The 26,716-nt window shown below is 41.1% G+C and overlaps 1 protein-coding gene across 2 annotated transcripts; it reads right to left on the minus strand.

Annotated features, from left to right (window-relative positions):
- Positions 1–1,829: 1,829 nt before the first annotated feature.
- LOC110528399 (synaptophysin-like protein 1) lies at positions 1,830–25,773 on the minus strand. Of its 2 annotated transcripts, none has more exons than XM_021610442.3 (6): positions 25,294–25,773; positions 25,049–25,123; positions 7,486–7,604; positions 6,907–7,105; positions 3,727–3,900; positions 1,830–3,492 (listed from the first exon to the last, which is right to left on the minus strand). In XM_021610442.3, exons 1-6 carry the CDS (start codon positions 25,306–25,308, stop codon positions 3,424–3,426), a joined length of 651 nt encoding a protein of 216 aa, XP_021466117.1. In that variant the 5' UTR covers positions 25,309–25,773; the 3' UTR covers positions 1,830–3,423. The 2 variants fall into 2 exon arrangements, with proteins under 2 accessions (XP_021466117.1, XP_021466116.1); XM_021610441.3 differs by having other exon boundaries at positions 1,830–3,549.
- Positions 25,774–26,716: the final 943 nt, after the last annotated feature.

The following is a 26,716-nucleotide window of genomic DNA, read 5'->3' on the forward strand; positions in this document are numbered from 1 at the left end:
TTTGCTTTATGTTTTGGATCATTGTCTTGTTGGAAGACAAATCTCCGTCCCAGTCTCAGGTCTTTTGCAGACTCCATCAGGTTCTTCCAGAATGGTCCTGTATTTGGCTCCATCCATCTTCCCATCAATTTTAACCATCTTCCCTGTCCCTGCTGAAGAAAAGCAGGCCCAAACCATGATGCTGCCACCATGTTTGACAGTGGGGATGGTGTGTTCAGTGTGATGAGCTGTGTTGCTTTTACGCCAAACATAACGTTTTGCATTGTTGCCAAAAAGTTACATTTTGGTTTCATCTGACCAGAGCACCTTCTTCCACATGTTTGGTGTGTCTCCCAGGTGGCTTGTGGCAAACTTTAAACGACACTTTTTATGGATATCTTTAAGAAATGGCTTTCTTCTTGGCACTCTTCCATAAAGGCCAGATTTGTGCAATATACGACTGATTGTTGTCCTATGGACAGAGTCTCCCACCTCAGCTGTAGATCTCTGCAGTTCATCCAGTGATCATGGTCCTCTTGGCTGCATCTCTGATCAGTCTTCTCCTTGTATGAGCTGAAAGTTTAGAGGGACGGCCAGGTCTTGGTAGATTTGCAGTGGTCTGATACTCTTTCCATTTCAATATTATCGCTTGCACAGTGCTCCTTGGGATGTTTAAAGCTTGGGAAATCTTTTTGTATCCAAATCCGGCTTTAAACTTCTTCACAACAGTATCTCGGACCTGCCTGGTGTGTTCCTTGTTCTTCATGATGCTCTCTGCGCTTTTAACGGACCTCTGAGACTATCACAGTGCAGGTGCATTTATACGGAGACTTGATTACACACAGGTGGATTGTATTCATCATCATTAGTCATTTAGGTCAACATTGGATCATTCAGAGATCCTCACCGAACTTCTGGAGAGAGTTTGCTGCACTGAAAGTAAAGGGGCTGAATAATTTTGCACGCCCAATTTTTCAGTTTTTGATTTGTTAAAAAAAGTTTGAAATATCCAATAAATGTCGTTCCACTTCATGATTGTGTCCCACTTGTTGTTGATTCTTCACAAAAAAATACAGTTTTATATCTTTATGTTTGAAGCCTGAAATGTGGCAAAAGGTCGCAAAGTTCAAGGGGTCCGAATACTTTCGCAAGGCACTGTAGGTCATCTCCACACACCCATCAACTGCAATCATTGGCTAAATTAAAATGTAAATATGAGAGAGAAAAAAAAACAAGCAACAAGAAATACCAAAGGATTCATTAATTTTGGCACCTACATGTTGCCATTTGTGTTACATGGCAGCACCATTTACCATTCTTCAATGATAGTCTGTAGCTTGCCCAGTGGTGTGACAAAACAGAAAAAACAAAATGACAACCATGAAGGCATAAAACTTACTCAGGGAGATAAGTTATAGATATTTTCTAAACACACAGAAGCCATTAAAGGGCTTATTGTGAATTGACCAATTAATGTCGTTTTTTTTTTTAAATGACATCATTCAAAAGTTGTCTTTTCCTGCTCAAACTACAGCTGGGCGTCAGACAAAAATCAATTCAGGCAGTTTATCGTGATATGGATGAAATAATAAATAGAACTATAATTTTATAACAAGTTAAAAAAATTACCCTTTAAACTACTACTAAGCTTTTTTATGGGTCAATTGACAGCTATAACAATCCACCCATATTAGCAAACTTATTTAATTTCAAACTTTACATTTCTGTAGTATAGGCTACTTATCGTACTGAATGTTATCTGCAAAATGCCTGCAATAAGTGGTCGGTGTCGATCATTTTCTGGTTTATCGTCCCAGCTCTAGTTCAAACATTTTGAGAAGAGTCAAATACTGAGGGAACTTAGTGTTTTAATTGTTTCAATGTCACAACTTTACATAAGACTTTAAAAACTTTGGCTTCATTGAGTAAACAATACACCAACCAGCACTGCGGTGAAATATAGGCACTGACAGTTTGAATAACTAAAATATTGACAGCAGTTACTAGAAATGTGTCCTCAAATTGAACGTAGTCCATATTAGTTGGTGTTACTGCTATAGTTAGTATAAATAACCAAGGCACTGTTCATATGTTCATCCACAAGTAAGCATTTCAAGGTTAGCCCACACCAGGTGGTTATGAAGCATGTGACAAAATAATTTTGAATAACAAAACTAAGACAAAAAAAAAACATACATTTCAAAGAGGAACGCATTGAACATCAGGAGCGATTGTGGGGTCAAGTAGCTAACTGACGAGTTTAGTGCACCAAAGCAGTAGGCTTTCAGAACACGACAGAAATGCAACATCCATGTTTAAAAAATGTAGTAGTGGAATATTGGAATTACTGATATGACAGTAGTTAAAATTGTTTATTTTAATTTAGAGGACCAAATTTAGGCCTGAAAGGCAACAGAGCAGCGGATTTCAACATTTACCGTCGACCTCATCTCCTTTATTAGATTCATGGTAAACGAGGGGACTGACGGTCAGACAATTAGTGTATTTGAACCACAGGAGGCTGCTGAAGGGAGGACGGCTCATAACAAATGGCCGGGAAAGGAGTTAATGGAATCAAACACCTGGAAACCACGTGTTTGTTGTTTTCGATACAGTTCCAGCCATTACTAAGAGCCCGTCCTCCCTAATTAAGGTACCACCGGCTGGCCACCTGTGATGTCAACGCAGCATTACTGAACATCCCCATATTAGTCACAGTTCAGCTACAGTAGTGTGTCTGTGAGCCCTGTTGGGACATTTTGTACTTGGCCTATGCGTTTGAAAGTACCTGCTCTACTTGAAGCGACCAAAATCAGACATTTTGAAAATCACAGATACCCAAATTCCTTTGAAAGTGTTCAACTCAAGCCACATTCACTGTAACTGAATATATGTTATGTACAGTTAACTCAAGGCACCTTTTAGAATGTTTAAAAATAAACAGGAAAAAACAAATAAAAACCGTTGCGGTCACTCAGTTATCAGGGTTTACACCTGTAAATTGGGGTAGTGTTGATTGCAACCAGCAAATCATTCACATTAACTGACCAACTCTATGCAGAGTATTAAAACCACATCCAAGGGTAGCTGTGTTGGAGGGTTAGACTTGGGGAACTTAGGCTGTGTTTACACAGGCACACCAATTATTTTATTTTTATTTGGCCAAAAGGCCAATCACATCAGATTATTTTCAGAGCTGATCTGATTGGTCAAAATACCTATTAGTGAGAAAAAAAAATAGTGTGTGAATTGGGCTGCCTGTGTAAACACAGCATGAATACTTTCCCTGAAGCTTGAGCTTAATGCCCATCATTGAAAAGTGGCCTCTGTGGTAAGGGTGATTAAAAACATTTTGCTTGAGGTTTTAGTTTCCTTCTTAATAGGGTTAAATAAGAAACAGTGTGGGTCCAAAGCACCTTGGCAATTGGCTTGGGCTCTATGCAATTAAGAGCTGGGGACTCCGCCTTCCTCCATGGTGGCTGGTGGGTTGGGGTCCTTGTGGAAGGGAGTCTCCTTAAAGATGAACCAACAGTTACCGGTCCATAGGATGAGGTTTAGAAATCCGAATATCTGGACAAGCAGGAAAGTGTGAAACAAAGACGTCACAGGATACAAACAAAGGAATTACAAATGCTACATTAAGTGCCACTACACCCGTAGCCCTGTCTTTCATGCTTGACTTGTACATACCTGTAAATCACATTGAGAATTGGCTTTAAATTCCTATTACTAAATCAAATTGCTCACCACAGAGGCATTGAGTTTTCCCATGGAGGGGAAGTATCCAGGTGAGCACAGGGGCTGACAGGTCTCAACCAGGTGGTTTGGGTTGGTGGCCCACTTCACGTCAGTCAGGCCCTTCCCCCAGGCAGAGGAGGACACCAGCCACAGGAAGGCAAAAGCAGCAGTCACCAACAGGTCCTGAGAAAAACAGGGGAGGGTTGTCACTATAGGACCATGTTGAAAAGGATGGAAGAACGCAGCTTTGAAATCATGAATCTCTTTTGAAAACTATTAGGCTCACAACTTAACCTGTTGTCTCAGCTGTTAGAGCCATACCAGGCTTAAAACATGAACCTAACCCATCAGCCAGAGACAAATGGTTACATTGTTAAATCAACATATTTAAAACAAAATACTTCACATTAAAACAAACTGAGGATGTATATAACTCACTTATTAAAATCCCAACTAAAAAGGTGGGTTTTTAAAAGTGATTTAAAAACCTCTGTTATCTGCCTCTTACCTGACATAGCGAGCTGTTCCACAACTGTGATGCTTTAGAGAACTAGCCTAAAATAAGAAAATGCATGAACCAATTCTTCGGCATCTGGCTGAGAGACGTTGTCTAATTCTGAAAATGTAAGTATGTTGTTTTAGATATGCTTTTCTTTTCTGAAAACTGCGCAGTACTGTGTGGCTAACATTACAATCACTATATCAGCTGTACATGCTTACTCTGTACAGTCACACACCATTATTGGTCTGCCAGTTGATGGGTTGCTTCTCAAAAACCCTACAAAACAGCCTCACAATGACTGGTTGACACTGATCTGGCAGTACACAGGCTGGTAGACCAGGATATACAAATAGTTCTCCAGTTATGCTACACTATACGGTAACTAACATAAACCCCACCCTATGTTCGAATAAAATCAACTATATGTAGGCTATTTTGCCTGATGCGTCAAGCGCTGTAATTGAACATTTTGACAATTTACTAAAGCGTGAGCCAGAGATCCCGAGTGGCGCAGCTGTCTAAGGTACTGAGTCTCAGTCCTAGAGGCGTCACTACAGACCCTGGTTCGATCCCAGGCTGTCTCACAACCGGCTGTGATTGGGAGTCCCATAAGGCAGCGCACAATCGGCCCAGCGTTGCCCGGGTTAGGTCAGGGTAGGCAGTCATTGTAAAATAAGAATTTGTTCTTAAGCGACTTGCCTAGTTAAAACATTTTAAACTAACCAGAATAACATTTCTCCCACTGCTGCTGGCCGTTGCAAATTCTGCCATTATGCATCTGAAGTTGCCGGTAGTAGGCTACAACAACGGTCAGCAACCTTTACCATTTGGAGTGGCAAGTTATCATACCATTTCTACTGATCTGTGTGTCAGTTATGATTTTCATATGCACATTTTTGTGGAACAGTTTCATCTCAAAATCAATGTCATGTGGTTAATCAAAATTATAGTGATGCCTCAGACACTGAGATGCAGGGCCTTAGACCGCTGCATCCCTCGGGAGCTATGCATGGCCTGTCTGCAAGGAACTTGAAACATTGTATTAACTATTAACTTGGGTCTAGCCTGAAGCTCGAGCTAACAAACTTGCAACATTGTTTAAAATATTCTGGGTGCTGCCAGTGAGCACCACAGACAGACAGACACAGCCGTAGGCTATTTGCACAAAGGATAAGAAGTAATGAGGTAGGCCTTTATGACATTTCCACCGGATCAGAGCATGACATTTTCCCCCTTTCATGCTGTGTGGTTATCGAAAGTGGGAGAGCTGGAAAGATTTTTCAAATAGGCTACGTTGAGGAACTATTCACAATGGATGTCAAAACAGACAGTTTACTTTCTTTTTGAGGCGAAGGAAAAAATTACTTTGAGAAGCTCCACAGTGATGGCGAGTTAAGCCAATCAGAAATAGTATCAGATCCCCAAATGTGCATATTTATAAGCCTACATTTGCGTGCAGGCCAGGTAGCCTAGGCCTAGTTCTATTCATAAATCAGGTGTGTGTCCTTTCTCAAGATTTGTTTGGAGAGCTCCTGTCAAAGACAATTAATAAATTAACTCGTAAACGGAATGAAATAAACCTAAACTTTTCCCTCACAAGTGTAACCTAGGTTGTGCGTTCTACAAAAATGTCTACTCCTACAATGACAAGACTGTAATAATAATATATTGAATGCATTAACAGAACTTTTAGACAAGAAATGGTAAACGTACTACTGGTGATACTTGTGTGCCATCCCTGAAGCATTCGCAATGGATTAGTCCACTCAGACAGGTGCCTCGCGTGCCATAATTGTTTATATATATATATATATACAGTGGGGAGAACAAGTATTTGATACATTGCCGATTTTGCAGGTTTTCCTACTTACAAAGCATTTAGAGGTCTGCAATTTTTATTGAGAGACGGAATCTAAAACAAAAATCCAGAAAATCACATTGTATGATTTTTAAGTAATTAATTTGCATTTTATTGCATGACATAGGTATTTGATACATCAGAAAAGCAGAACATAATATTTGGTACAGAAACCTTTATTTGCAATTACAGAGATCATACGTTTCCTGTAGTTCTTTACCAGGTTTGCACACACTGCAGCAGGGATTTTGTCCCACTCCTCCATACAGACCTTCTCCAGACCTTCTCCTTCTCACCAAGCTGCTTTCCTATTGTCCTGTAGCCCATCCCAGTCTTGTGCAGGTCTACAATTTTATACCTGATGTCCTTACACAGCTCTCTGGTCTTGGCCATTGTGGAGAGGTTGGAGTCTGTTTGATTGAGTGTGTGGACAGGTGTCTTTTATACAGGTAATGAGTTCAAACAGGTAAAGTTAATACAGGTAATGAGTGGAGAACAGGAGGGCTTCTTAAAGAAAAACTAACAGGTCTGTGAGAGCTGGAAATCTTACTGGTTGGTAGGTGATCAAATACTTATGTCATGCAATAAAATGCAAATTAATTACTTAAAAATCATACAATGTGATCTGTCTCTCACAGTTGAAGTGTACCTATGATAAAAATTACAGACCTCTACATGCTTTGTAAGTAGGAAAACCTGCAAAATCGGCAGTGTATCAAATACTTGTTCTCCCCAGTGTGTGTGAAATAAATAAATAAATAATTATATATATCACAGCTTGACAAAAAAATTCAAATCTTGGTCGACCAACAGCCTATCTTAGACTCACAAAGGTAGGTCCGCGGCCCTCGCGGTACACATGCTGGTATCCCAAGTATAGAACCAGGGTGGCGGTGCAGTACAGGAAGCCAAAGACACCGACACAGACGTAGAACTCAGCCGAGGAAGAGTAGTCGCCCTGTAGGTAAATCTCATTCGTGGCGTTCCCGTTACACGTGGGCACCTTTAAAGGGCCGTAGCTTGGCAACCTAGAGAGTAGTGGGGGGGTGGGAGAGAAAAACTATAAATTAGATAAATCCATTTCAACTATAAATTCAAAAAACATTTAAGGGGCAACCATCAAAGGCAAATAAAAATGATCTTGGTGGGAAGAATCTTTTGTTTTTTTCCATGTGTGACTGCATACATTTTACAACCAGCTTTAGAGTAAAAAGAAACTGCTCTTTGGAATTCCTGTTTACACATCAAACCCTTGAAAAGTTTTGCATTGCTTTTCAGGGAGTGCCAGAGATAGGCTTATTTACTGTACAGACCACAGGTAGGGGTTACTGGCAATTAAAAAAACAGAAGAAACAATATGACAGCATACATGTTGTTAATATGCAGCTCTATGCGAGAGGTGTTTTACCTGAAAGGGTATCCGAACCCTACGTCTATGTCCTTTAGCACCGCATCCCCACATTTCACACTGATGTGGGTCGTCCCAGAGTAACCACCCGTGGTGGCAAAGGCAAAGATGGTGAACACCTGCACAGAAAGAGAGGTGAGTTAGCGTGCATCTCAATGGTCTTAAGTTACTTCCTCTCCTCATCTATTTGCCTTCACATCATTCTCATTCCTGGGCAGCTAAGAAAAGCTCATTCCTGGTGGGCTGACTTTTCACTAGTGTCTAGGCTTTGTTTTCTGGTCAATAAAGGAGACAAGGAAGGAAAGGTACTTTAGAATTCATAAACTGTTTCTCTCCCAACGAACTAGAGTTATTGTGCACTCCTCTGATTATCAAAATGTGTCCTTTAAGATTTTAAATCAACACATAATACATGTAGCCTACATAAGACTGTATACAGCTATATTTAGCTCATCTTTATTATAGCTGATCAGAGGGCTGTTCAGAGTTGTGGTTCTGTAAATCACAACAGAAAGTCGTCCTCTGTAGTGCCACACCAGGATAGTGGGTTTTGACTCCCGGGATCACCCATACGTACAATGTATGCATGACTAAGCCCCTTTGGATAAAAGCATCTGCTAAATGGCATATATTATTATAATAAGAGGTGTTCCACCGGTAGGACACAGAGCTGGTTTTAAGTGGTCAAGTGTTCCTGCTGCAGCACAGTTAACAGTCCTCTGTAAAAGCCATAAGGGTGGGGAGTGGTAACCTGGCAAGAAAAGCCCCAACTCCAGCAGAACGCCCCAGCAGGGTCAGGTCAGACAGGAAGAGGCCCCAAGAGGCCTCAGACATGGCTCGTACCAAAAATCTTGAAACCCTGACTGGGCAGAACACTGGGGACCTAACCTCATCCACCCTGATAGTTACTTCCTCTACTCAAAGCAGAAAAGTGGGGTGAGGGCAGACCCAGAGAGGGGAAGAATGGCAAACATACACGTATGCAAAATCATAGGCTTTACACTTCTCTCCCAGACGAAGACTTTCCCTGTGCTAGAACCTTGACTCTTTCTCTCTCATGATTACTTTTCACCAATTTAACTTCCCTCCAGCCTCTTTCCACACAGGAAACTCTTTCCCTCAGAGTGCTAAGAGAGCCAACTCATTCACACGGACTGGCTCCTAACAGCGGAGTCTGACAAACTAGCAGCACGTTTAATGGGTTCTGTTTGAGAAAGGATAGGCGCACATCTAATCTTGATCTGTAATGAGGAGTTAATTGGGATGTAAGGTCATTTGTAGATCAGTGATTTTGTATCGTCTGATAGCAATGCTTGAGTAAGGTTTATTCTCCTAGGTGTAATAAAAATTTTAAACTTGGGAATACCACACCATCCGAACTACAGAAAAATCTGTCTGGTGGGCTGATTCCATTTAAATAGACTGCATAGAAAGGCAGCCCATTTTAAATGTAGGACTAGGATGATGTTGCTGCCCCTAGATGTATACTGAACAAAAACAGAAAAACGCAACAATTTCAAAGAATTTACTGAGTTAGACTTCATAAAGGAAATAAGTCATGAAATTAGGTCATTAAGCCCCAATCTATGGATTTTACATGACTGGGAATAAAGATATGCATCTGCTGATCACAGACATCTTAAAACAAAATGGGCCTCAGGATCTCGTCACGGCATCTTTATGCATTCAAATTGCCATCGATAAAATGCAACTGTGTTTGTTGTCCGTAGTTTGCCTGCCCATGCCGTAATCACGGGGCACTTTGTTCACAACAATGACATTAGCAAACCGCTCGACCACATGACGCCATACACGTGGTCTGCGGTTGTGAGGCCGGTTGGACCTACTGCCAGATTTTCTAAAACGATGTTGGAGGCGGCTTATGGTAGAGAAATTAACTTAAAATTATCTGGCAACAGCTCTGGTTGACATTCCTGCAATCAGCATGCCAACTGAATGCTCCCTCAACTTGAGACATCTGTGGCATTGTTGTGACAAAACCGCACATTTTAGAGTGCCCTTTTATTGTCCCCAGCACAAAACGCACCTGTGTAATGACCTTGCTGTTTAATCATCATCTTGATATGTCACACCTGTCAGGTGGATGGATTATCTTGGCAAAGAGAAATGCTCACCAGAGGTAAACAAATATGCACAACATTTCAGAGAAATAAGATTTGTGAATGGAACATGCCAGGGAATTTTCTTTAATTTCACATCATGAAACCAACACTTCACATTGCATTTAGATTTTTGTATATTTGAATAAAAACTTGTTCCGGTGTTGGTTGCTGATAGCAGTGTTCCACAAATAGGACTTACTGAACAGATCCGTCCAATGAAAATGTGATGGGAGATCTAGCACGCCCCAACTTCTTCTAGAAGAATGCCCTTTGTTCTAAAAGTAGCCTAGTCCAGTGCCCACGTCAGCTCAAGCACGTTCCCACATGATCACAATCAACCAGAATTTACATAGCAGTTGAGAAGTGCAAAACAGACCACGAGGCCTAAAGAGTTCAGGCCTTCTGAACAATAACAAATATCCAATGCAATAAATAGAGGGTCATAAAAAACAATGCCACAACAGTTGCTGAGTGTAAAGGGGTCAAATACGGGTATTTCAGTAGCGGACTAAACTACAAAGTGAAGGAAGTTGATTTTTTTTTAATTCTGGGGTTAGAGCAGCTTTAATATTGCAGGCAGATTGTGGTTTCTGTCGATGTAAATTGTCTGCATCATTTCCAATCCTCCATATTTTCTTTGTGCATGATTATACAGTACCAGTCAAAAGATGACACCTACTCAATCAAGGATTTTTATTTATACAATTTTCACATTTTGTAGAATAAATAGCGAAGACATCAAAACTATGAAATAACACATGGAATCATGTAGTAACCAAAGTGTTAACAAAACCAAATTATATTTTATAAATTAAGATTCTTCAAAATAGCCACCCTTTGCATTGACAGCTTTGCACACTATTGGCATTCTCTCAAAAAGCTTAACCTGGAATGCTTTTCCAACAGTCTTGAAGGAGTTCCCACATATGCTGAGCACTTGTTGGCTGCTTTTCCTTCACTCTGCGATCCAACTCATCTCAATTGGGTTGAGGTGAAAACACCAGTCTCAACGTCAACAGTGGAGAGGCGACTCCGGGATGCTGGCCTAGGCAGAGTTGCAAAGAAAAAGTCATCTCAGACTGGCCAAAAAATACTAAAAGGGGCAAAAGAACAGACACTGGACAGAGGCACTCTACCTAAAAAGCCAGCATCCCGGAGTCGCCTCTTTACTGTCGACGTTGAGACTGGTGTTTTGTTTTGGGACTATTTAATGAAGCTGCCAGTTGAGGACTTGTGACGCGTCGGTTTCGCAAACTAGACATTAATGTACTTGTCCTCTTACTCAGTTGTGCACCAGGGCCTCCCACTCCTCTTTACGGGAGTAGTACACGGCGTTGTACGAAATCTTCAGTTTCTTGGCAATTTCTCGCATGGAACAGCCTTCATTTCTCAGAACAAGAATAGACTGACAAGTTTCAGAAGAAAGTTATGGGTTTCTGGCCATTTTGAGCCTGTAATCGAACCCACAAATGCTGATGCTACAGATACTCAACTAGTCTAAAGGCCAGTTTTATTGCTTCTTTAAATCAGAACAGTAGTTTTCAGCTGTGCTAACATAATTGGAAAAGGGTTTTCTAATGATCAATTAGTCTTTTAAAATGAAAAACTTGGATTAGCTAACATGCCATTGGATCACAGGAGTGATGGTTGCTGATAATGGGCCTCGGTATAACCATATAAATATATTTTTTTTAAATGCCGTTTCCTGCTACAATATCCATTTACAACATTAACAATGGTCTACACTGTATTTCTGATCAATTAGGTTATTTTTGGTGTTGCTTTTCTTTCAAAAACAAGAACATATCTAAGTGACCCCAAACTTTTGAACAGTAGTGAGTGTACAGAAAACACTTTATTTTGTATTCCCTCCCCACCTCCTAATTGGAGTAAATTAATGGACAACAGGCTTCAACATACATTTTACAGACAATATATTTTACAATAGTCAGCTTTAGTTTGTTATTAGTCTCAAGACATCAGTCAGGGAGTTAAAGCTTGGTCGCAAATGGGTCTTCCAAATGGACAATGCCCCAAGCATACTTCCAAAGTTGTGGCAAAATGGCTTAAGGACAACAAAGTCAAGGTGTTGGAGTGGCCATCAAAGCCCTGATCTCAATCCTATAGAAAATTTTGAATTGAAAAAGCACGTGCGAGCAAGGAGACCTACAAACCTGACTCAGTTAAACCAGCTCTGTCAGGAGGAATGGTCCAAAATTCACCCAACTTATTGTGGGACGCTTGTGAAAGGCTACCCGATATTTTTGACCCAAGTTAAACCATTTAAAGGCAATGCTACCAAATACTAGTTAAGCATGTAAACTTCTGACCCACTGGGAATGTGATGAAAGAAATACAAGCTGAAATAAATTTATTTTTCTACTATTATTCTGACATTTCACATCCTTAAAATAAAGTGGTGATTCTAACTGAATTTTTACTAGGATTAAATGTCAGGAATTGTGAAAAACTGAGTTTAAATGTATTTGGCTAAGGTGTGTGTAAACTTCCACTTCAACTATACATTTTACCTTGTTCTTTTTAGTTCCATCCTTCAGCTCCACTAAACCCCTCCCATCCATCTCTGAAAACCATCCCGTTTCTGTTTACCATATATTACAACTGTGCTGTGATATTTCACACGGGCCATTATTCTAATGAGCTCCTCCCCCAAAACATCTAAACAAGAGACCTTGATTAATCGTTTATGTAAAGTTGTGATAGTGTTTCCTTGTGAAGTTAAGATTTTATATACTTTTTGATTTTGGATCCTGCGGCTTAGTTGCTGTGAACACAACAATCTGTCCTGGGATCCTCACAGATTCCATGTAAAGAGAGAGACACGGAAACCCAGCTAGCTCAACAGTCTCAAATGTAGGTCGCTATTGAACGTTTAACATTGCAGGAGCTGTGTTTACTTTGCTTTATTCCGGGACGATGTGGACTGCGCAGACTTTCAAAGTAGCAACTGTTTGCTTGCAGAGGACTACAAGGGCGAAGTGCCTACTCTTAGAAAACCTACTGGGGGACTCCACCCCCGCCTACTTTTAAATTGTTCTTCTACCCCAGTAGCCAGACGCCGCGCTCTGGTGGAAGTGTCGCCACCGTATCAGCTCCCAACAGATGACTTGGCCTGTACTCTGCAGGGATCCCTCCCCAAAGTGGTAGGATGCTCCTGTGGGACGTTCCTGTTCTCGACCCAACCAGCCATGGAGATGCGTCACTCGCCATGTAAGTCGGGGAAAAAAGCATCTTCTGGCAACGGGGGACTCCTTGGAGATGTTAAGCCCGGACACAGACCAGAAACGGCTTTGCTGCCCTGGATTCAGAGGTTCAGGTGCCTTGGTCCTCTGTTGTCTCCCTCAGGTTTAGATCCTCAGAGCACCCACCCTCCACAGACCGCCTGAGATACCGGGCCATTTATCTACGATAGATACTACAGCCGACTCGGGTCCATCGGGCCCCACCGCTCTTTGGTCCTTAAGGGGTCTTCTAAATCACTTGAGACGAAAGAACGGCCAGCCCTCTGCTATTTCACCAGCTGTCATCATTGGCAGGTCTATGGTGAGAAACATCTCAGTTCCCAGTGCTACCCAAGAGCTTGAGTACAGGACACCACAAGGCTGCTTCCGACTGTTCTACCCAGGAGCATGAGTACAGGACACCACAAGGCTGCTTCAGACTGTTCTACCCAGGAGCATGAGTACAGGACACCACAAGGCTGCTTCAGACTGTTCTACCCAGGAGCATGAGTACAGGACACCACAAGGCTGCTTCAGACTGTTCTACCCAGGAGCATGAGTACAGGACACCACAAGGCTGCTTCAGACTGTTCTACCTAGGAGCATGAGTACAGGACACCACAAGGCTGCTTCAGACTGTTATACCCAGGAGCATGAGTACAGGACACCACAAGGCTGCTTCAGACTGTTCTACCTAGGAGCATGAGTACAGGACACCACAAGGCTGCTTCAGACTGTTCTACCCAGGAGCATGAGTACAGGACACCACAAGGCTGCTTCAGACTGTTCTACCCAGGAGCATGAGTACAGGACACCACAAGGCTGCTTCAGACTGTTCTACCCAGAAGCATGAGTACAGGACACCACAAGGCTGCTTCCAACCGTTCTACGACTGCTGCCGGGGGCTGGCGCTGTCGTTTGACCCCACATGGACTACGACATCAGGAGGGCTAGCTTGGAACTTCTGAAAATTGATTTAAAAAAATAACTGATTAGAGCAATGACAGATTACAAATAGCGGCAAATAATATCAGGTCCAGTACCATCGTTGGGCCGAATGTCTGAAAGATTCAGCAGGCTACTGGCATTACACATCTGGCTAAAAGACAACTGTAGCTCTGCTGGAGTCACATTCATAGATAACTCTGACACCGTCTGGAAACAGAAGATAATCTAAAGGAATGACGGAGTCCATCTAAATGAGCTTGGCTCCTGTCCAAGCAGGAGCCAAGCATTTCAAGGCTGCATTGAGACAATGACTTATCAATGACCCAAGACCAGCTCAGTTAATCCACCATTGTGACGCTGTGTTGTCATAATTCTGCATCAAATGTACATCACAGGGGCATTGGCAGACAACTGAATTAAAGTCCCCCTATGTTGATCCTACAGCTATTGTACGCTGTAATCATGTGCCTACTGTATGAACCATAGTTACAGTTAGCCCTGAAGAGGTGTGTCCTAGTAGGAAGTCCACTGTGTGCAGCTTACCATGCACTATCAGCACCGATGTAAATAACATGAGCTAGTCTACTTCTGATAAGCTTTCCAGAAAAGCATAAAAAAACAAATCAAGCAACCCAGAAAAGTACTAAAAATAGCCCATCTTAACATATGTAGTAGCCTAAGAAACAAGGTTCATGAAGTCAATAACTTGCTTGTAACAAAGTACATTCATATTCTGACTCTCTTAAAATTAAAAAGTCACTTAGACAAAACCTTTGATGATAGTGGCAGCAATAAAAAGTTATCTACAGAAAAGCAAACAAGGGCAGTGTTGTAGTCAATATTCAGAACCACATTCCTGTAAAGCTTAAAGAGGATCTCATGTTAAAAACTGAAGTAATATGGCTACAGGTTAATCTGCCTCACCTAAAGCCCATTCTTGTGGAAACCTGCTATAGACCAAGTGCTAACAGTCCATTTCTGGATAATGTATGTGATATGTATGTGATAAACATAAGTATATTTTCACACAAGAAAACAAACTTCAAACTGTAACTAGTGCCTGCAACCTAGTGCAGGTTGTCAGACAACCTACCAGGTTAGTTACAAAACAGCACAGGAATGAACTCAACATTTATAAAATCACATATTTACCAATGCTGCAGAAAGCTGCTCTAAAGCAGAATCCAAAAACAGTACATAGGAGAAAAATTAACAAGATATATTCAATGCTGATCTGACCAATCAGAATCCATGCTTCAAGATTGTTTTGATCACGCCGACTGGGATATGTTCCGGGTTGCCTCAGAATAACATTGATGTATACACAGACACGGTGACAGTTCATCAGGAAGGGGATGTTGTTCCCACTGTGACTATTAAAACCTACCCAAACCAGAAACAGTGGCTAGATGGCAGCATTTGTGCTAAACTGAAAGTGCATACAACCGCATTTAACCATGGCAAGGTCACTGGGAAAGTAGCCAACTTATGCCTTCATAACAGCTTTGCACACTTGGCATTCTCTCAACCAGCTTAACCTGGAATGCTAAACCTGGAACTCTTGAAGGAGTTCCGACATATGCGGAGAACTTGTTGGCTGCTTTTCCTTCACTCTGCGGACCAACTCATCCGAAACCATGACCTGGCCTCCACAATCACCCGACCTCAACGGTTTGGGATCAGTACTTTGAAGCACTGTGGCAGCAATTACAGCATTGAATCCTCTTGGCTAACTAGCTAGCCATTTCACATCGGTTGTGAAATGGCCTGAGCCTGCTGCTGCCTACCACCACTCAGTCAGACTGCTCTAGCAAATCATAGACTTAGTTATAACATAATAACACACAGAAATACGAGCCTTAGGTCATTAATATGGTCGAATCCGGACACTATCAACTCAAAAACAAGACGTTTATTCTTTCAGTGAAATACGGAACCGTTCCGTATTTTATCTAACGGGTGGCATCCCTAAGTCTAAATATTCCTGTTACATTGCACAACCATCAATGTTATGTCATAATTACGTAAAATTCTGGCAAATTAGGCAGCATATACACAGACTCTGCGTGCAAGAGAAGTGACACAATTTCACCTGGTTAATATTGCCTGCTAACCTGGATTTCTTTTTTGCAGGTTTAAAAATATATACTTCTACTTTATGTTTATGGTTAGGTACACGTTGGAGCAACCACATGGATTATATGCAACGCATAAACTAGTAATAACATCGGACTAGTGCTTCTAGTGATTATGATTGATTTATTGTTTTTTATAAGATAAGTTGTTTTTTTTGCATTTTACCCCTTTTTCTCCCCAATTTCATGGTATCCAATTGTTGTAGTAGCTACTATCTTGTCTCATCGCTACAACTCGGGAGAGACGAAGGTTGAAAGTCATGCGTCCTCCGATACACAACCCAACCAAGCCGCACTGCTTCTTAACACAGCACGCATCCAACCCGGAAGCCGGCCGCACCAATGCGCCGGAGGAAACACCGTGCACCTGGCCACCTTGGTTAGCGCACACTGCGCCCAGCCCGCCACAGGAGTCGCTGGTGCGCCTACTGACCAAGCCCTCCCTAACCCGGGCGACGCTAGGCCAATTGTGCGTCGCCCCACGGACCTCCCGGTCGCGGCCGGTTACGACAGAACCTGGGCGCGAACCCAGAAACTCTGATGGCACAGCTGGCGCTGCAGTACAGTGCCCTTAACCACTGCGCCAAACGGGAGGCCCTATAAGATAAGTTTAATGCTAGCTAGCAACTTACCTTGGCTTACTGCATTCGTGTAACAGGCAGGCTCCTCATGGAGTGCAATGAGAGGCAGGTGGTTAGAGCATTGGACTAGTTAACTGTAAGGTTGCAAGATTGAATCCCCCGAGCTGACAAGGTAAAAATCTGTCGTTCTGCCCCTGAACAAGGCAGTTAACCCACCGTTCCTAGGCTGTCATTGAAAATAAGAATGTTCTTAACTGACTTTCCTAGTTAAAGATTAAATAAAAGGGTGTTAAAAAATATAAATAAATAGGCGTCCAAAAATACAGATTTCCGATTGTTAAAATCAGCCATTCCGATTATATCGGTCGACCTCTAGTGGAGTTCATCAAAAACTTCCTAAACCGTGGAGTTTAGTCCACTAGTATTTTAGGGGTATGCGAGCCATGGAAATCTGAAACTGGAAACACTTCTCCCCTTTAAGCACCAGCTGTCAGAGCAGCTCACAGATGACTGCACCTGTACATAGCCCATCTATAATTTGCCCAAACAACTACCTCTTTCCTTACTGTATTTACTTATTTAGCTCCTTTGCACCCCATTATTTCTCTCTACTTTGCACATTATTCCACTGCAAATGAACCATTCCAATGTTTTACTTGCTATATTGTGTTTACTTTGCCACCATTGCCTTTTTTTTTTGCCTTTACCTCCCATCTCACATTGTATATAGACTTGTGTTTGTTTTTCTCCATGTGTAACTCCGTTGTTGTAAGTGTCGAACTGCTTTGCTTTATCTTGGCCAGGTCGCAATTCTAAATGAGAACTTGTTCTCAACTTGCCTACCTGGTTAAATAAAGGTGAAATAAAAAACACAGGGGAGAAAATTGTATCGTGATCGTAGTAGTAGCAGCCTGAGGTCAAGTGAACCTCGTGGGAACTGGTTTCATCTTTCAGGTGTTTGGTGAAGTAAAACATTTCCAATTTCCCCCCACTTAAACACCTGACCATTCCAGCAATCCCCTCACCTCAGCCGCTGACCCTCAAAATAAACCCTCCACTATGCAGTTCCCTGAGTAAGTAAGACACCCAACCTGGGGGCAAACCTATAGGCTAGTACAGTCACAGTGTAGTTAGGTGGGAGTTGATGATATGGGAACGTTAGGAGGCCTTTGTTTTCAAACCTGGTTCTAGACTTGTTGGTGCTTTGGCCAACTCCTCTGACTGTTGTCATGGTATACATATTATGAATTAGTCAGAGACGGCACAAACAGGCAGGCACTCGGCTATCATGTCAACTCCTTGACACTCATTCTCATAACAAACATGACATTAACAGCAATGGAGTTAAGAGCACAAACAGATCTGAACCAAGCTTAGAAGTTGTTTTAACATCAGTGCATCAAGGAACAAAAAACTTCCCGCCCATTTTCGTGGTTCATCATACAAATATTTATTTGAGAATTAAGCTAGGCTATGTTTTTCAGGGGTAAAGTCATGCTTCTGTTCCAACACTTCAACTGCATATAGTCTATGCGAGTTCTTCAGGGGCCTGTGGCGTAGGCTGCAATAAAGTGGTGCAATTAAATGCTGCATTAAAGCTAATTCTAAAGAACACGTCTTAAAGAAGCAGCCACAGACATAGTATGGATTCAGGTTGCCTAATTGGAACTTGTTAGTTCTAACCCCTCATGCATGCAGCAGCATGCAGGTCAGGGTTTAGCACCGGGATCAGTGGTGTGTATAAAGTAACCCCTGCCTCCACTCCCTCTCTGCACTGACGCTCTGAGAATGTTGTGTTGCAGCATTGGCCAGGATTTACAGTGTATTTCCTAGTAACTGGCCACTCCCCTCTCTAGCCAGAGAAAGGCATGTAGTTGGTTGGCACAGCACATAGGGGAGAGGGAGGAGGGTAATTACTAGACAGCCATGTTAGAATGGACAAAAGTAGAATTATGGTCAAAGCATATGAGCCATTTCTCCTTATTAATTTAGGTCAGGGTAGGGGTTGATGTAAAGCGTAGTGGTTTAAAAATGACATTTGTGGTTAGAAAGTATACATTTCTATCCTTTCTAACATGGCCAGATAGTGATGACTGGCTGAGGGAGAAGTAGACTGCCTGGATTGAATTCAAGCTCCAACCTAAAAGATAACATTGGCGTTTATTGCCTACAGGGCCACTGGCAGCTCTGCTACTTAAGCACACAGACAGTACCTCAACACAGTTAGCCAAGCACACAGGCAAAACTAGCACATTCATGACAGACTATGTGGTGCATACAAAGACACATACCGGTACTGTATACACGTACAGATCGTGTACACACACAGAATGCTTGTTGATCAGAACCAGTGGTCCTTCTTTTATCCTGAGACAGCTACTCAGACAGGTTACAAGTTCATGAATCCAAGCTGTCTGTTACAGCTGCTGACAGTCTACACTTTGGCCAGTTGGCCACGTCTCTAAAAATGTCACTTCATCACATAGCAAAGCCTGCTCGAAATGTCAGCTCTTTAGCAAAACACCTCTTCTCAGGCCTACATACTGTGCACTAAGTCCTTCCAATGTGTTGGCCTGGGCAATTCCACTTTCTGTCTGGACCCAACTTAAAAGATTCGCGTGAGCGTTGCTTGTGAGCAGTTTGATTTTGGTTAAACGATTCTGACTTGGTGATTCTTTGATGTAGCCTATAAGCAGCAGAAACAAACATAAATCAGCTAGTGACAAATGAGGGACAGTGAAGAGTCACTGGGCTTCACATCACATAAATAGTCAAATTCTCCACGTAAATTTAGCTCCAAGAGGCAGCACTACTAAGCTGCATACATGAAGAAAGTCTGATAGCCTAGCTACTGATTTCCTACCTGCCCTGTAGATCATAAGTGGAATTTCCATGTCCATGTACTCAACAAAATGAAGTCAAGAAGCCTAGTTGCCCTGGTTACCAATGAGCATGGGGACCTTGCAAATAGGGTTTGCCCTACGCACAGGATCCATTAGTGCTCTACCTCTCAGTTTGTGGTCATACTACATCTGCATTTGTTCCTCTCGAAAATACCAACAATCCATTCTCAAAGTCAAGATCTACCTAGGTCATAACAGTTAAAGCATCAGCCTAAACTCATGACATAGAGCATATTATAGGTCAGTGACAACTAGCTAGCTAAAGTTAACTATTATCTGATGTGACAGTCTGGGCATGAATGCAGTTTGAAATACTATGCATTAGCTAGCTAGCTGCTTTCATTCATGCACGCTGCCAATATCTGGAATGAAGTACAGTGGACCAAAATGATAAAAGTGACATGGCTCAGTTATACTCACATACAGTACATTGTATAATAATAGTGAAGACATCAAAAGTATGAAATAACACATATAGAATCATGTAATAACCAAAAACAATAATAATTATAAAATATATTACATTTGAGAATCTTCAACGTTGCCACCCATTGCCTTGATGACAGCTTTGCACACTTAGCATTCTCTCAACAAGCTTCAAAAGGTAGTCACCTGGAATGCATTTGAATTAAATAGGTGTGCCTTGTTAAAAAAGTTAATTTGTGGAATTTCCTTCTTAATGCATGAGTCAATCAAATCAGCTGTGCTGTGATAATGTAGGGGTGGTATACAGAAGATGCCCTATTTGGTAAAAGACCAAGTCAATATTATAGCAAGAACAGAACATTTCAGCCCAAATAAATGCTTTGCAGAGTTCCAGTAACAGACATTTCAACATCAACTGTTCAGGAGACTGTGAATCAGGTCTTCATGGTCTAATTTCTGCAAAGACACCACTACTAAAAAGGACACCAATAAGAAGCTTGGGCCAAGAAACACGAGCAACGGACATTAGACAGGTGGAAATCTGTCTTTGGTGTGCTGAGTCCAAATTCAAGATTTTTGGTTCCAACCGCCGTGTCTTCGTGAGACACAGAGTAGGTGAACGGAATAATTCTGCATGTGTGGTTCCCACGGTAAAGCATGGAGGTGTGATGGTGCTTTGCTGGTGACATGGTCAGTGATTTATTTAGAATTCAAGGCACACTTAACCAGCATGGCTACCACAGCATTCTGCAGCGATAAGTCATCCCATCTGGTTTGCACTTAGTGGGAATATCATTCGTTTTTAACAGGATAATGACCCAACACACCTCCAGGCTGTGTAAGGGCTATTTGACCAAGAAGAGGGATGGAGTGCTGCATCAGATGACCTGGCCTCCACAATCCCCTGACAAAAGTAGTGGACACCACATCAAATTAGTGGATTTGGCTATTTCTGTTGCATAAAAACGAGCACATAGCCATGAAATCTCCATAGACAAACATTGGCAATAGAATGGCTTAACTGAAGACCTAACAGTGATTTTCAAAGTGGCACCATCACAGGATGCCAGCTTTCCAACAAGTCAGTTCGTCAAATTTCTGCCCTGCTAGAGCTGCACCGGTCAACTGTAAGTGCTATTATTGTGAAGTGTAAATGTCTAGGAGCAACAACAGCTCAGCCACGAAATGGTAGGCAACACAAGCTCCCAGGACGGGACAGTGCGGAAGTGTGTAAAAATCATCTGTCCTTACTAGTGTTGCAAAGGGTCGGAAACATTCCGGTAAATTTCCAGAATTTTTGTGGAAATTTTCCATGGGTAAATAAGCCCAGGAATTTTGGGAATTTCTTAAATTCATTAAAAAAATACAAAATAAAACAGCTTATAACAGTGAACCTTATGTTGGATACACATGAGGCAATTCTAGGTCTTGTGGCATATTTTGTTTGAACTATTCCCAAGTCAATGGAATTGCAACACAATGCATTCGTCCATCACATGGACAGCTGATTCTCAAGATCAAGCACACTAATGAGATGCTATTGAGCCCACACTACACTGTCTGAGCCAAGGACTACATGCTTTCTGCTAAGTTTTGATTACAATACTGGATGGGGGGGGAATATATTTAGTGACATGCATGATCTATTGTTAACTAGTAAATAGCAGCCTACAGTAAAGTGTGTTTAAATCATTTCTAACTTGTTCATTTCTGCTAGTTAGTTTTAGCTTGTTGAGCCTGTTAGTGTTAATTCACCCGTTTCCATTCAAGTTTCATTTATCTTACAAAGGAGTTGTTTAATCTAACTGCTTAACTATTTATCTGTACATGGAATCATTTTTTTCCAAATCTTCACAGGAAAATGCCACAGGCACTATCTGATGTGTGGAGACATTTTACTGCAGCTAATGTAGAAGGAAAAGCTGTGTACATTTGCAAATACTCTGCCAAATCATGTGAAGAATGCAATAGAGGCAGAATCATCTGGCCAAGTGCATAAAGTTCCCTCAGCGCTCACAACAAGCAACCTCTGACAAAAGTCTATACTTCTAGTCGAGGTGAAAATGATGAATCAGACACCTTATCGATAGCAACAGATCATGGTCCTCCTGGAATCAGAAGTTTTTTTGGACTCAATGGAGGAACGTAGTGAGAGAAATGCTGATGAATGTCTTGCTCAAGCTGTGTATGCAACTGGTTCACCTCTGATGCTCACAGGCAACATGTATTGGAAGATATTTCTGAATGTTCTTTGCCCAGCATACACCCACCCGTCTTGTCTTTGGCATCATTAAAAAGTGAACATATTTTATCAAATCTATTCTCCAATTATTACTATATGATTAAACTAATCATGGCGGCAGGGTAGCCTAGTGGTTAGAGCGTTTGACTAGCAAGTTCAAATCCCCGAGCTGACAAGGTACAAATCTGTCATTCTGCCCCTGAACAGGCAAGTTAACCCACTGTTCCTAGGCCGTCATTGAAAATAACAATTTGTTCTTAACTGACTTGCCTAGTTAAATAAAAAGGTCAAATTAAAAACATTTAATGTAAATGTGGTTATAGGAAGTCGGGGCACCAAGGACAATCTTCCGATGACAAAGTTATAATTTTCCTAATATAACTCTACAGATATTTTAATATCTGATCAATTAGTCTTTTTTAATTAATGAAATATTCTTTACCTCACGTTAGTCTCGTTCCAAATGTCGTAAATTGTTGGTTATCTGCACAAGCCCAGCCTTTACTATGAATCATTCATACACCAATTGGCTTAATAATTTATTTACTAACTAACTAATCACAGAAATGCATAAACAAACATGTTACTAACAAGGATAGGGAAGATTGGAACTTTATTGAAGATTTATGATAAAAACATCCTAATGATTGATTCTGTACTTAGTTTGAAAGGTTTCTTCGACCTGTAATATAACTTTTTAAAGTTTTTGTCCTAAGAAATGCACGAGCGTTTGGATATGTATACCAAACGCGCTAACAAAAGTACCTAATTGGACATAAATAACGGACATTATCGAACAATTATCGAGCGCCGTCTCAGATTATTGCATGGTATGCTTTTTCCATAAAGTTTTTTTGAAATCTGACACAGTGGTTGCATTAAGGAGAAGTATATCTATAATTCCATGTGTATAACTTGTATTATCATCTACATTTATGATACGTATTTCTGTTGAATCAATGTGGCTATGCAAAATCACTGGATGTTTTTGGAATTAGTGAACGTAAAGCGCCAATGTACTCAGATTTTTTTTATATAAATATGAACTTAATCAAACAAAACATACATGTATTTTGTAACATGAAGTCCTATGAGTGTCATCTGATGAAGATCATCAAAGGTTAGTGATTCATTTTATCTCTATTTGTGCTTTTTGTGACTCCTATCTTTGGCTGGGAAAATGTCTGTGTTTATTCTGTAGCTTGGTGGTGACCTAACAATCGTTTGTGGTGCTTTCATTGTAAAGCATATTTGAAATCGGACACTAGTGGGATTAACAACAAGATTACCTTTAAAACGGTATAAAATACATGTACTTTTGAGGAATTTTAATGATTTGTTGTTTTGAATTTGGCACCCTGCACTTTCACTGGCTGTTGTCATCTCATCCCATTAATGGGATTGCAGCCATTTAACAAACCTCCAAACAAGCTTCAATGCCATACAACACTCCTTCCGTGGGCTCCAAATTATTTTAAATGCTAGTAAAACTAAATGCATGCTCTTCCACCGATTACTGCCCGCCCGACTAGCATCACTACTCTGGACGGTTCTGACTTAGAATATGTGGACAACTACAAATATTTAAGTGTCTGGTTAGACTAAACTCTCCCTCCAGACTCACATTAAGCATCTCCAGTCAAAAATTAAATCTAGAGTCAGCTTCCTATTTCGCAACAAAGCCTCCTTCACTCATGCTGCCAAACATGCCCTCGTAAAACTGACTAGCCTACCGATCCTTGACTTCGGCAAGGTAATTTACAAAATAGCCTCCAACACTACTCAGCAAATTGGATGTAGTCCATTACAGTGCCATTCGTTTTGTCACCAAAGCCCCATATACTACCCACCACTGCGACCTGTATGCTCTAGTTGGCTGGCCCTCGCTACATATTCATCGCCAAACCCACTGGCTCCAGGTCATCTATAAGTATTTTCTAGATAAAGCCCCACCTTATCTCAGCTCACTGGTCACCATAGCAACACCCACCCATAGCATACACTCCAACAGGTATATTTCACTGGTCACCCCCAAAGCCAACACCTCCTTTGGACACCTTTCCTTCCAGTTCTTTGCTACCAAAGACTGGATCAAACTGCAAAAAAAATTAAAAAAAATAAATAAATAAAATCCACTGAAGCTGGAGTCTCTCCATCTTTAAGCATCAGCTGTCAGAGCAGCTTACCGATCACTCTACACAGTCAATCTGTAAATACTACACCCAACCACCTCATCCCCATATTGTTATTTATCATCTTGCTCTTTTGCACCCCCCAGTATCTCTACTTGCACATCTATCACTCCAGTGTTAATGCTAAATTGTAATTATTTTGCTTCTATGGCCTATTCATTGCCTTACCTCTACTTTTCTACATTTGCACACACTGTACATTGATTTTTCTATTGTGCTATTGACTGTACGTTTGTTTATGTGTAACTGTGTTGTTTTTGTCGCACTGCTTTGTTTTATTTTGGCCAGGTCGCTGTTGTAAATGAGAACTGGTTCTCAACTGGCCTACCTTGTTAAATACATGTTAAATAAATACATTTACAAAATGGAAAAAAAGAGAAAAAAAACACTTGTATGATCATCTTAAAGAGTGACTTGTCAGTCACTGATCCAATTGTTGTAGCTATGAGTCGTAACTACATAGACAATCGCTGAATAGGGTGTTGCCGAGGAAATCTAGCTATCATTTGCCTTGGAGGTTGGGCTAACTGACGTTAGTGTACTAGATAACTATCTGCATCAATACACTTCTAACATTACTCCGAAATTAAACTACAAAAAAACAAGTAGCTAGCGCGCAACATTAACCAAGAACATGACAAACTAGCTAGTTAATTAACGTAGCTAGCAAGTTTAGTGTGTGTGACAATTGCGAGACAATAGACATAGCAATGGGTTGCAACACATTACATTTTGGCGAAGTCCTCTAAAAGGATAAAGAGGGTATCTTACCCATTCCAGAATCCGAATAAATCCCAGAGGTTCTTTCAAAGGTCCCAGGTCAAGATTGAATCCCGACAGAAGTTTCTTAAATTGGAAGAAGAAAAAAAACCGTGGTCAAGCGAGATGTATTTTTCATAAATGTTTTAATTGGTAGCCCCCCGACACTAAAATGTCACGAATGTTGGTCCCCTGCACTAGCTAACGTTAACTGTTAAGTTAGCGAATATAACGAAAAGTCGTGTCGACCGATTTACCTGAACAACTTCCATGTTCGATTTTCAGCAGTTCGCTATACCGGAAGAAATCCTATATTCTCCCAAACGTACAAATATTGTAGCGGGGTGAACCTTGATTACATTCGACTGATCGAAAACAGCTAAACACACAGCTAGGTTAGCTGACGTTGTAAAACTGCTGTCAAACTTTCTAAACTGCATAAGCACACGTGACAAGCAACTTGTTCTTCTTCTTTAAAGTTTTATGGAAGAATACACCTATTGATGTAGCGACGCCACCTACTGAACGGGCAACTTGTTCTTCAAGAGAAAGGGCATATTTATTTGAAATCCGAACCAGTTGCAGTCATTTGGGCTCTGATCTGCCCGTTCACATTTGAAAATGTGTTGTAATGTTTATAATGTAGCCACAACCCAATACCTAGCGACCTCTTGGTTTAAAGGGATACTTCTGGATTGTGGTAATGAGTGCCTTCATCTACTTCCCCAGAGTCGGATGAACTCGTGTATACTATTTGTATGTCTCTACGTTCACTTTGAAGGAAGTTGCTAAATAGCATTTGACTGGAAGTCTTTTGGTATTTGCTAGGCATTAACGATAGTTAGCATTGGCTCGTGAAAGTACCTCCAACTTCCTTCATACTGGACACAGACAAGGTTTCCATCCAAACTTTTTATCCGATTAAAGTATATGTCGGATAAAACAGATGGAAACAATTTTTTTGGTAAACTTTCCAAATGTTGACAAAACAAAATATTCTACGTCTTTTTGTGTCTGTAATATGTATTATGCGACACATTTTTGTGTCAACACTTATGTGCAAATATTTATATAGTAACCATCATATTGAAGGCGATGACATCTCCCACTACTACGTTGGGAAAGCATGCAGTTCATTAAACCACAGATTAAATAAATTATGATGAACTACACAGGGTGTTGAAAGTGCAACGTGATAAACTTGATGCTCCTTTCCAATAAATATCGTGGGGATTATTCTCATGACATAATCATTGATGCTTGGCTGCCATTTGACAAATAAAAATAATCTCACTCCTTTGCCCATAATAACCTCATCATGTAGGCCAGGGGTACTCAACTCTTACCCTATGAGGTCCAGAGCCTGCTGGTTTTATGTTCTACCTGATAATTAATTGCACACACCTGGTGTCACAGGTATAAATCAGTCCCTGACTAGAGGGGAACAATGAAAAAATGCAGTGGAGCTGGCTTCAATGGCTAGAGTTGAGTATAAGAGATGTAGGCTATATGTGCGCTCTAACCCAGGGTTTCCCAAACTTGGTACTGGGGCCCAACCTTGGTGCATTTTTTATTTTTTTGCTCTAGCACTACACAGCTGATTCAAATAATCAAAGCTTGGTGGTGAGTTTGTTACTTGAATCAGCTGTGTAGTGCTAGAGCAAAAACCAATACCTGCAA

Source organism: Oncorhynchus mykiss, chromosome 7 (assembly GCF_057628025.1).
Source record: "Oncorhynchus mykiss isolate SJ-2025 chromosome 7, ASM5762802v1, whole genome shotgun sequence".
Lineage (NCBI taxonomy): Eukaryota > Metazoa > Chordata > Actinopteri > Salmoniformes > Salmonidae > Oncorhynchus > Oncorhynchus mykiss.